Raw genomic sequence first — 12,572 nt, 5'->3', positions numbered from 1 at the left:
TTAGATATTAAATAAAAGAACGTCCAATGAAAAGGTTTCCTACAGTGGAAATGCAACTTTTTAGCAGCTACTCTTCTGACTTTTTTCTTCCTATGTTTGTTTTTTGGATCGCAATATGGACTCTTCGCAGCTGTGCTTGCCTTATGTACATCTGCAAGTAGGGCAATGCTGGGCTATTTTTAAAATAACATTCACATTCTGTAGTAGGGTGGTCAAAATAATACAAATTTGGCCATTTTAATCCCATAGTAATGTTGCAGAAACATAGGAAGCATCCTCTCTCCTCAACTTCCCAAAGGCCATAACAGCTGAGAATCAGAACACTGAAATATTATAACTCCAGTAACATGGCAGGACATCTAGGGAAAGAGCAGTATTCTATGAAGCAGATGAACAGTCACACCTGAAGAATGCTGGGGAAAACCTGCTATTTATTTTATTTTTATTTTTTTTAATTTTTTTTTTTTAAATGATTCTGTTGAACTACAATTTAAAAGCAATGTCTGATTTTCATTGGTTAATTTTCAGTAAAGTTTTGTGAGTTTTTAGTAATTTCAGTAAATATTACAGGCTTTTCATTCATTTACAGAGCAGTACCAGCAATTTTGTCCACATGTGTACATTTTATAAATGTTACGTGTTATTGAGAGCTTACCTCTTGGTTGAATTTAAATTCCCTGTATGTGGTTTTGTTTTCCAGGGTTCTGTTGAGCCCATGCAGATTGATGCAGATCCTCAAGATGACCCGCAGAATGCTCAAGATATCAGCTACATCGTAGAAAACCCAACACTGGTATTTATCTATTTTTTCTATGCACTCCCTTTTTGGGAAGCTTTCATTACAAAGTAGAAAGACACTTAATCACTTCATAGCTCACTAATTACAGAGACGAGGAACATTGAGATTACTGAGATTTGTTAGAATTTAAGTTTTAAATACTATGTCCATGTGAAACTTGCACACACCTGTATTGCCAGAAGAATTGGATTAGTCTTCAAAATCACTGAATTCTGATGTTCCTATCACTTCCTTGTCAACAGGTAGCCTGTCATAATAACACATTTTGCTGAGCGATTAATTGTCTCAAAAATTATTGTGATAAACAATAATATTGTTTGAAGACCATTTAAAACTGATAAAATTCTAATGACATAATAATGCAAGCAACATCCTGCCAAAAATAGATGCACTTTATTTACAAAAGAACATTTAACACTGGAAGCTGGTAAACACAATAAACAAAATAACCAAAAACAAAATAAAATGGACTCTGTCTCCATTAACAAAAAACGCACTTGAATAAAAACTAAACACAACATAAAACCAAARTGGAAATAACTACATTTAACCAAAAGAGTACAGATTATGAAGTCTGTATACTATACTGCCCTTCAATAATCATTAGATTTAGATAGAGAAGATGGGCACATCCGACTACCTGATCCAATAGTTCACCCCTTCCTTAAGCCCAGTTCACACTACATAATTGTTTTGCCCCGAGTTTTCCCCTTACGACAATCTTAGGACGTCCAATAATCATAACCGATCATCCTGTAGTGTGAGATGTGTTAGAACTGATTGGGTCCAGTCGGTAGAAGGTCGTGGACGTTCCGATCTAAATCAGGCATATTCAACATGTTGAATTGTCTTGGCCGATTATCGCAACGTGTGGGATTTTCCCTTACTGGGAGCGACAACGCAGCCTGTTGAATCACAGGTAGCCAATCAGAAAGCGCGGATTCCTCTCCGTGCTTTTCCCTCAGAATCCCAAACAGCTGACATGGCGCAACCCAAAGTCCAATGGACATTGGAGATGATATGTGGAAACAACATTAATCTTTATTCAACATTTTGCGCAAAGAATATCCACAGAAATGAGCAGGAGAGGAGTTGGAGCGAAATTGCTAAGCAGTTGATTTTCAGCTGTTCATTGTTAACGTGACACAAATAGGTTATAATAATAAGGCTATTCATTCAGCCATGTTTGTTTACTCTAAATTCATGTGTAATATAGTGGGTTTTTATGGGATTTTCTGTCTGAAATCTGAATGTCGGTGAGAGAAATCGGTTTGTGTGTGTTGCTTTGCTCTTGTCGTGTGGCTGGACACATGGCACAATCGAACCCATTATACTTACGATTTTTTGTTGGGTAGTGGCTCTCAGGTTTTGAAAATGGGCCGACCACTGGCCGACAATTTCAAAATTAACTGAGCATTACACTGAGGAAATGAGGAAGGGAGGGTCAGTGGAGAGCACCGGAGTTGAGCCTTTTTTCATTCAGTGTCAACGGACTGAATGATGTGATTTTAATGTAATCTTTGCTCGGCTTGCGGGATGCAGGCAGTTGCCATGGCAACGGGTGTGCTTAAATGACAGAGAGAGAGAGTAAAAAGGTAGAAGTGGTTTTGAGTTGATCGTCTTTTCGGATTGTTTTACCATTGTTTACCTTTGCTGTGGCTCATCACACCTGCTGTAGTTTCTGAACGTTCAATAAATGACAAACTTGGACTAGTTACCTCTTTAGTTTGTGAGTATTCACAACAAACATCAACATCATATTTCATAAAACTTTATGAAATATATTTTATTAAGTTTTAACAAATTCTACCGCGATAATTATGTGAAATTAAATTAATTATATCCCGACTAAAGAAGATTTGCCTTCACCTTTACTGGGCTCTTTGGTTCCTCCCATCTAGGCCTGTCACAATAACAAATTTTGCTGAGCGATTAATTATCTAGAAAATTATTGCGATAAATGATTTTGTTTCAAGACCTTTTGACACTGATTTAATGGAAATGACTAATAATGCATGCCATTTCCTGCCATAGATAGATACACTTTATTTTCAAAAGAACACATAACAATGAAACTGATAAACTAAATCAGTTCCAGTGTTAATGGATTCTCGGTCTCCATTAACAAAAAACGTACTTGAATAAAAACTAAACATAAAGCCAAAGTGGAAATAAATACTGCATTCAACCAAAAGAGTGCAGATATAAAATCTGTATACTATATTGCCCTTCAGTAATCACTAGATTTAAATAGAGAAGATGGGCACATCCAACTACCTAATGCAATAGTTCACACTACACCATTTTTTTGCCCCTATTTTCCCCCTTGTGACAATCTTAGATCGTTGGCCGATCTAAGATTGTCACAGGTGATTTCGTAACTGACCATCCTGTAGTGTGTGGTGTGTTACGATAGATCGTCGTGGCCGCTCCGATCTAAATCAGGGGTTTTCCCAGACTGGGAGCTTAACGTTGAATGTAACAGGTAGCCAATCAGAAAGCGCGGATTCTCCTCCGTGCTTTCTGAGGGGAAATTACAGAGGAAAATCCCAAACAGCTGACACGGCTCAACCCGAAGTCCAGCGGACATTGGAGATGATATGTGAAAACAACATTAATATTTATTCAACATTTCGTGCAAAGAATATAGAAGTGACCAGGGGAGGAGTTGGAGCCAAATTGCTACCGCAGTTGATAAACCCGGCAAGTTTTCAGCTGTTCTTCGTTAACGTGACATAAATAGGTTATAATGATTTTCATTCAGTCAGGACTTTACGCTGACTCTAGCAACATGCATCACAGGTAGATTCTAGTAAAGCATCGATTAATGCCTGGTTTTAAAATTAGTTAACTGGACTTGTAGCCATTATTTAGTGCCCATGTGGCTGGACACCACACGGCACGAATAACCCGATCGAACCGTTATAGATTTCTGTCAGGTTTTGAAAATGGGCCGACAGTCCTGCCGACAACTCATATAGTGTGCGCTGGACATTACACTAAGAAAGGGCACCAGAGCTGAGCCTTTCTTCATCCAGTGTCATCAACGGAAAGAAAAAAAGGCAGGAAGAGACGATAAAGCCGATCATTAAAATGAGGTCGATAGGTTTAATTTATTGTGCGATTAATTGATTTATCGTTTATCGCGACAGGCCTGCTCCTATCAGTCTGTATTTTCTCATACTGAGGTCATCAAACCAAATTTCAGATCCACCATGACTGACTGGTACCTGCTGGCGTCAGGTTTGCAACCAGCTTCTGACTGAGAAACCNGATAAACCCGGCAAGTTTTCAGCTGTTCTTCGTTAACGTGACATAAATAGGTTATAATGATTTTCATTCAGTCAGGACTTTACGCTGACTCTAGCAACATGCATCACAGGTAGATTCTAGTAAAGCATCGATTAATGCCTGGTTTTAAAATTAGTTAACTGGACTTGTAGCCATTATTTAGTGCCCATGTGGCTGGACACCACACGGCACGAATAACCCGATCGAACCGTTATAGATTTCTGTCAGGTTTTGAAAATGGGCCGACAGTCCTGCCGACAACTCATATAGTGTGCGCTGGACATTACACTAAGAAAGGGCACCAGAGCTGAGCCTTTCTTCATCCAGTGTCATCAACGGAAAGAAAAAAAGGCAGGAAGAGACGATAAAGCCGATCATTAAAATGAGGTCGATAGGTTTAATTTATTGTGCGATTAATTGATTTATCGTTTATCGCGACAGGCCTGCTCCTATCAGTCTGTATTTTCTCATACTGAGGTCATCAAACCAAATTTCAGATCCACCATGACTGACTGGTACCTGCTGGCGTCAGGTTTGCAACCAGCTTCTGACTGAGAAACCGGTAATCTCCTCCCAGTGTCAGAATCTCACTGAGGAAGAAACTGAATTAGGTTTTCTGTCACTTTATTATTTCTGCTATAACTGATGTATATTCACATTTAAAATGCATCAATAGAGTTTAATTTGCAATTTTGATGTCTTTGTGTCATGAGGTAGATCTCAGGCGGCTGGTGAGAGAAAAAGTAGATATTGTTCTCAAAAGGTTTGGGCACCCTTGCCCTATCACAATAAAAAATTTCAAATCAGTTTGTAACAATCTATATCGGCTTTACGCTACATGCAGACTCGTTGCCATAGCAGCTGATAACGCCACTTTATGTATCAGGATTCAGCACCAAAAACACTGAAACATTTCCCCACAGAGAACAGAACATTCAGCTTGTTTAGACTTGATGTGTATTTTATGATTATTAAGTGATCGCTGTGGTAGATTAGCTATCACTGCTATTAGCCACACTAACACAGTGGTGGCTGATTAGCTAATTTAAACACCTGCTCTACTGATGATCTGTCAGTTTGTGTGTAGGTTGCCTTTTTTATTTTTAAGTTGAACCAGAACACACCTTATTCAACAGCACATCTATATGTTAAGTTTGTCAAAGTCAAGCAAGTAACTTTCCTCTCAGACACTATTTTCTTTCTTAATTAAAACTTTTTTCTGACCTTGATATGTAGTCATAGTGTAGACAATTCACAGCAAAAATACTGCATCCCTTTTTATTTATACATTGAGCTTACATTTAAGTCTAGCAGTTACGTCTTGCATTTAAGTCCCAACCCAAATGGGGTTGGGAACTTGTGTAGGTGACATCATTCTGCAAGGGATCTGCAGTTTAAAATAACATTGAAGCTCATTTAAAAATGTCTCAACATATATTGTGTATCGTGATATAGCAAAAATATATCGGGGATATTAGATTTTCCTCATTCAGCCCAGCACTACCCCACTGTTGCCATCTCAGTGACTTTAGCAACATTTCAAATTGGTATCGGCCAGAAAACTGCAACTGGTGCACCCCTAATGATGTGAAAAACAGACCAGTTTCTCAAAATCTCTTTTGCATTACATCTTAAATACTAAGAATAAGCAATGAAAAAGAAAATAAAGATATATAAAAATCATTATCAACACATTGTTGTATCAATGTTTTCTTGCGTATATAAACAAAACTTTCCTCATGTTTTAATTTTTTAAAAATGACAACTTTTTATTGGAGCTGTTTGGATAAGATCTCTTGTTTGTGGATTTCTGTAGGACTTGGAACAATATGCTACTAGTTACAGTGGATTAATGCGGATTGAGAGGCTTCAGTTCATTGCTGAGCATTGTCCTCAGCTTCGAGTGGAGGCACTGAAGATGGCTCTCACATTCGTCCAGCGAACCTTCAATGTGGACACATACGAAGAGATCCACCGCAAGCTAACAGAAGCCACAAGGTACAGATACTAAAATTACATTTGCATTTCAATATTTTTTCTTTTCTTGTTAGATATGAACTGAAACCAAAACTGTGAATCTGTCCAAGCATGTATTTAACCAACTGGCGGTAATCTAAGTTAGTTTAAATATCAAATGTTTGTGTATGGCTTGTAGTAGTGTCAGGTTGGGGAAGAGACTTGAGACAAAAAAGAAATCCAAAAAAAATGTTTTATGCCACTCCATTTTTGTTTACGTTTTGTCAAGAAGGAAGTTGCACTTATGTCATCTTCTGAGGTTTTTGTGTCGTTTCCTTCAGCAGTTGTTGGTGCAGCACCACCACAAGTTAGTGGGTGAACAGGATTTTCGAGGGGTTTGGCTCAGTTCATAAAGTGCAGTGTGACAGCAAACCACACCGCCTGAAAATGTTGTAATTTTGGTCCCTAATTGTACTAAATCTACCGGACTCAAGGTTTCCCCAGAAAACCCGCTAAGCCCGGTGGTTGGTGTGCTGGGAGGGTCCACCAGCGGACCATTTTCCTTTGGTATTAAAAAATATAAAGTTTACAGGAAATATAAAAATTAGGGATGCTCCAATCAGATTTTTAGCTGCCCATTCCGATCACCAATGAGGGCCGATCACTGCTGATCACCGATCATTGCCGATCACCTGGATTTAGATAAGATTGGCTGTTTGTTTCGCTTTAGGTATAAATGCTACTATGTTATCTGGTAAAACGGAAAAATTATCTGGCAATAAATTCACCTAATTGATACAGTTAGAAAGTTTTAATACATATGTAAAATCTTTTTTCTTTTTTTATAAGTTACGTGCTGCAGCTTTAAGCAAACGTTTGGTGTGAGAGTTCATTGCTGGGTGGAGCAGAAGTGGCGCTACATCTGTAAAATATTCTATCCCAGTAGCGCATAGTGGCGGTCCAACAACGAGAGCAGAATCCAGTATCTTACACCGCTAGTCATCGAAGACTTAAATTATTTTTCGGGTTATTTGCTTAGCTTTCTGACCGTGATGCTAATATGAGTGAATGTTGTACGCTGCTTTACCTGCTTTCCGACCGCTCCAGATGTCTTTTTTTCCTGCAGTGAGCCTTGGTATAGTCATGCTCCGTCAAGTTCTTGTTTTTTAAATACCATATTAGATTCGTTGTTTTAATGCATTTTGTCGTGCTTCACCTCTGAGGTCTTTTTCCACGCAAACTTTCCCATTCACTCTCAGAGCGTTGAAGTTTCACACCACTTTGCTTAGGAATTGTTGCCACGTGCTTGCACAGTGTGAAGGAAAGAGGAGATGAGCTGCACATACAGGCTGCGAAGGGAGATGATACAGGTTTTGGTGATCAACAACAAGAAGTATATAACCGGTCAATTTTCGTAAAGAAGTATGTACTTCTTTACGGAAATTGACCAATTATGATCGGTAACTGATTGATCGGCACACCTCTAGTAAAAATATTACTAATTTATATTAGTAATTATGTTACTGGAAGACATTGCCGACAGTTCTTACACCTTAAAAATCGGCAATAAAAAAATACAAATTAAAATAAATGTCAATCATTTACACTTCTGTTAATTCCAAATTAAGTTATCAGTTAGTGGATCTACAAACACAATGTAATGCTGATCACATAATGCTGATCAGCATAAATGAACTAGGAGAATATCAATGCTGTTAAATCTGATTTAATGGTTTCAGCATAGATATCTTAAATACTTTAAATTGTTTAACATTTAAATTTAAGATTTTAAGGACCTGGCAAGTTTACTTTGTAAAAATTCAAAGAACAACTTTCATAGTTGGATTGTTTTGTTGACATAACTACAATATGTGAGTTCTGTTCTCAAATACATCTTAGTAAATTACAATTATAATTGACTACTTTTAAGATTGGTCAATTAAACTAGACCCCTCTCCCAGATTTCACAAAATTTATGTTGAAATGCTGTTAGTGATGCTGATGTTCAAGAGGGGCCGCTAAATCAGATTCTGTCATATTTTGTGCATCATGCCAATCATTTTAAGGATGCTCATTGATCCCTCGAAAAATGGTAAAAGCCGGACATCATCGTCATCAATTAATGAAATTAATCCTAGTACCCCAGACCGAACTTGAAAATGCCAAGAGTTGACTCGGCATTCATCAGCAACTATTGGGAAGTGAGCGTGTTGCGCAACACAAATAATCTCCCTGCTGGAACAAGGTGCACTAAATAGTAAAACATAATTTAATGAAGTTTCAATCCAGATAATTTTCCTCGAGGAATTTTAAGAATCAAGGTACTCTAATCATTATAGGAATCTTTACAGCCCTAATTTGTTTACTCAGAATGACATTGCTGTTAAATTTCATTTAATGTTTTCATTAGGGATGAATTTAAAGCATTTAAAAGATTTTTTTAGCTGGCAAGTTTACTTTGTAAAAGTGCAAATAACAATCTTCATAGTTGTATTGTTACCATAGCTACAATCAGATGCTGTTTGAGCTCTGTTTCCTAACAAATGTAATATATTTGTGAGTATATATTTATCTTAGGAGTGTGACAGCTCCTCCATGACCTGAACAAACTAACGCACCAGCCAACTGAGGAACACAGACATAAACTTTATCAGCACAGACATAGAACCAAACACTGGACTGCATGTTGAGATGTAAAAACACATAAATCATTCTCATTGCACGGCACGCTAAACATGCATTTGTGCTGGAAGTTCGAAGTGTAGAGAGTGAAAAGGAATTGGGAGAGTACAGTGCCCTGTGGTGTTCTTGTGCTTCTAACCACCTGGTTAGACACAGTTTTTCAGTCTCACAAACTGTGGTCCGTTTGTGAGACAGTCATAGATCCAGGTGATTGTTGAAGCCTCCATCCGTGTCTTCTGGATTTTCTGAGACATCAGGCCAAATTGTGTTAAATGCAGTAGATGCATCTAAGAACATGATCCTCACAGTAAAGCGTCCTTAGTTTGGGGCAGGGTAAGAGTCCAGAACTTAGTACAGTGGAGGCAGTGCTAGTTTGTTGGTAGACTTGGAGACAGTGTCTCTTTTGGGCAATCTAGATTTCAAAGATTCTTTCTGCAGAATTTAGAATAAGTCAGGGTCAAAACTTATACCTCTCCAGGAATACAGTTACCAAATGCCCCGACAGTAGACTGAATATTTACTTTGGATCTACAGTTAATTCGAAGATGCCATACATCCGTTCTCCTTCCCAGGAAAGAAGTTTTCACATTCTTGTCTCCCCTCTTTGTCTCTATTTTGTCACCACTTTATCTCCCTTGCAGGTTATGAGGTGGAAAAGAGGACAACTTCCTTTAAGACAGAGCTGTTGTTAGAAACATGATGTCACATAATCACGGTGAAACACCTCTTCTTTCTAGAAACTCAAAAGGAAATTTAATGCAGTGTGTCCTGGGACTCTGAGGATTTCTATTAGTCTCTGTTCGATGTGTTTAGTTCAGCCCTTCATGGCTGGAGACCCAACAGTACATAATGGCAGATTCTGCGCTGTAGCCAATTTGAATGGACATGAAGGGTCATACCTAATGAGCATAGTAAAGGAGTGGAAAGTAACGTCTCTCATAGAGGGACTTCCAGCTTCAACTTGGCAAAGTGTAGGGAACTTTTCAGGGTAGCTGACAATAACAGATCCTATACAGTTTATATTCTCATACACACATGTGACAGTAACCAAATGATGACCAATTGATAAATGCACTGATCCCAAGGTACAGTAAAAGCAAGAAGAAAGAATCTGACAAGCTAAAACATTACTAAGAACTCAGTAAATAGAGATAACAATTCTTCTCTTCTTGTGATTTTAGGGATGTTCAGGGCGTGCCTGACACTGTTCCTGATGGAGGGGTTCTACCTCCACTGGACTCAGCCTGGGCAGAATCCACTAGGAAAAAGGCTCTGCTCAAACTAGAGAAGCTGGATACAGATCTGAAGAACTATAAAGGCAACTCGATCAAAGAGAGCATCAGGTGATTTTTACCATTATATTCAACTTGTATTTAATTAACATGAGCACTGTTATTAAAAGAAAAAAAATAAAAACTCATGATCAAGTAAACATCTGTCTTGTATCTGAAAGTTACAAGACATCTTCAGCTTTCACTGACTGAAACATATAAATCTAGGTACTAAGTAAATGGTTTGCAGTGCTATGAAGTTTGCTGAATTGTTTTACAATTATGAAAAATAACTCGAGCATTTGATCAGCAAGTACTTGTATTTGGGGAGAGTAGGGTGGCATTCATGTTGAATTGGAATAGCCCCTCACAGAAAGAATGCACAGTGCATCTGGAAAGCCCTTCAGTTTTTTCACACTTTATGTTCCAGTCTCACAATAGGGTAATACAAATTGTATTGGCCTGTTCTTCTTCCCCAGCCACGTCCAGCTTCCTCAGTGTTCAGTTGAGAGGTCCGAACTAAAATCTGGACTGTAGCTTTTTTTTTTTTTTAGATTTACTTTTATGTTCAAAATTAAAGCTCAGTTTATCTGTCGGCTACTTTAGTAACGTGTTTTCCATTACTAATCCTTGATGATTAGTTCTCACATTTTTTCCTTTTCCCACTTCAGAAGAGGCCATGATGATTTGGGGGACCACTACCTGGACTGTGGTGACCTCAGCAATGCTCTGAAGTGCTACTCCCGTGCCAGAGATTACTGTACCAGCGCTAAGCATGTTATTAACATGTGTCTGAATGTCATAAAGGTATGAGAGGGATTACAACTCGCTTCTGCTGCAAAAACATTGTAAACAATGTCAAAATAATACAATTTCAAGTTTTGAAATACCAAGAACATGGTACAATGAATTTGAGAAAAAAATTTCAAACAAAACAAGGAAGAAAATCCAACTTCTTCATTGTATCTCACTTTATTTACATTTCTGCTTTTTTTTTTTTTTTTTTTTTTATAAAAATTTTTTTCAATGATCAGATACAGCCAGCCACCAGGTTCTACTTGTCCCCCCACCAGGCTATGAGTAGTTTATTTTAAATCATCTTTTTTATACAGCACTACCAGCATTATGAAAGAACAGCATCTCTGATGAAACGACTGAAGGTGAAATTGTGACACATTATGGTCATATTTCTAACACATAGGGGGTCTGATATCTCCCTACCCTCCAACAGCTTCTAGGCTCATCAGCCTGAGTTTTCTACACTGGGGCTGGTGTTAAAAGTTCTCCTTCCATGCTACCTTGCCTTTTGTTTCCTCATTTGACCTGGTTGGAGCAGGCAACAGTGCTTGTTGTTTATGCATCCTTATCCTTGCAGACAAATTCCACATTCCACAAAGTTAGAATTTTTTTGTTAGAAACGTTTGTCTGTCTCGGTTAGAAGCTGCCATTTTGTTGGTTGCTTTCAGTTTTTATCTTAAAGTCGTAGAGGTTTTAGAAACAATCTTCCTTATGTGGAGATAATTTTAGTATTACTAGCTAATAACGCATTATCTCAAAGCAAAGTCTTCTCTTTTGTTTTTGCTAGGTGAGTGTTTACCTCCAAAACTGGTCGCATGTGCTGAGCTATGTGAACAAGGCAGAATCCACACCAGAAATTGCAGAGGTACACTCGGCTCACAGCTCACATGTTTCTCTATAAATTTGTGTTCACCGTGTTTCTGTTCCTCCGATGTGTTTTTTTTTTTTCTTTTGTTTTTAAAGAGACACAAATGCTAAACTTTGTGAGCTAAATGCATTACCCTGCATCTGTTTCTTTGACGGAAATTATGTGAAAGAAAAAAAAGTTTTTTCTGCATTTTATCCATTTCCTTGGAAAGTATCAAGTATCCTTATTTATTGATTTGTTTTCTTTTTTGTAGCAAAGAGGGGAGCGAGACAGCCAGAATCAAACAGTCCTAACCAAACTAAAGTGCTCAGCAGGTATTGCACTGTTTTATTTAATTATTATCCATCTAAACTTTATAATTTATTGTTGTCAATCATGTACATATGTACATAGTAATGTTTTTAGCTACAAAAATCCTAGGTTTATCTTTTTAACTATGAAAAGTGTCTCTTGTGGGGTTCACATACACAAAAGTAAAAATGTTTAGCTTTTCTTCTTTTAGTCAGAGAAAGTTTCATTTCTTTATAGAAATTTGAATTAAGATCATTTACTACAGAACACTAACCCTAGTCCAGTGGTTCTTAAACTTTTTTGAGGTACTGAACACCCAATTTTATATGCGCATTCACCGAACCCTTCTCATTCCTCCTCCTCCGCCCCGCCGACACACAGAATACTTTGCGTTATTCTGATTTAGTAATGTAATTATATTAGCTGTGTTACCACCCCCACGCCACTAGAGGCAGTAGCAACCCCGAAAAGATGCGACTAAGGAGCAGATTTGGACTATAGAATTTGGTAAAAACGATGAGTTTTGCTGAAGTAATTAAAGACAAGTTCAAATCCATGCTGAGAGTGGAGCTCCTTCAATCAGGGCTCCTCCGCAGCTCTGATTGGCTAAGCAATG

The 12,572-nt window shown here is 37.9% G+C and overlaps 1 protein-coding gene across 1 annotated transcript in view; it reads left to right on the top strand.

The window, feature by feature from the left end:
* The window catches only part of gps1 (G protein pathway suppressor 1), a 29,443-nt gene that overhangs the window by 2,517 nt on the left and 14,354 nt on the right, over positions 1 to 12,572 (top strand). The window contains exons 2-7 of the mRNA XM_008414979.2: positions 701 to 793; positions 5,907 to 6,088; positions 9,910 to 10,071; positions 10,671 to 10,806; positions 11,585 to 11,662; positions 11,919 to 11,979. Coding sequence (XP_008413201.1) covers positions 701 to 793; positions 5,907 to 6,088; positions 9,910 to 10,071; positions 10,671 to 10,806; positions 11,585 to 11,662; positions 11,919 to 11,979 — 712 coding nt within the window. The remainder of the gene's footprint in view (positions 1 to 700; positions 794 to 5,906; positions 6,089 to 9,909; positions 10,072 to 10,670; positions 10,807 to 11,584; positions 11,663 to 11,918; positions 11,980 to 12,572) is intronic.

This window comes from Poecilia reticulata, linkage group LG8, assembly GCF_000633615.1.
Source record: "Poecilia reticulata strain Guanapo linkage group LG8, Guppy_female_1.0+MT, whole genome shotgun sequence".
NCBI lineage: Eukaryota > Metazoa > Chordata > Actinopteri > Cyprinodontiformes > Poeciliidae > Poecilia > Poecilia reticulata.
The sequence above is the reverse complement of the archived record's forward strand: the minus strand, read 5'-3'. Positions and strand labels throughout refer to the sequence as shown.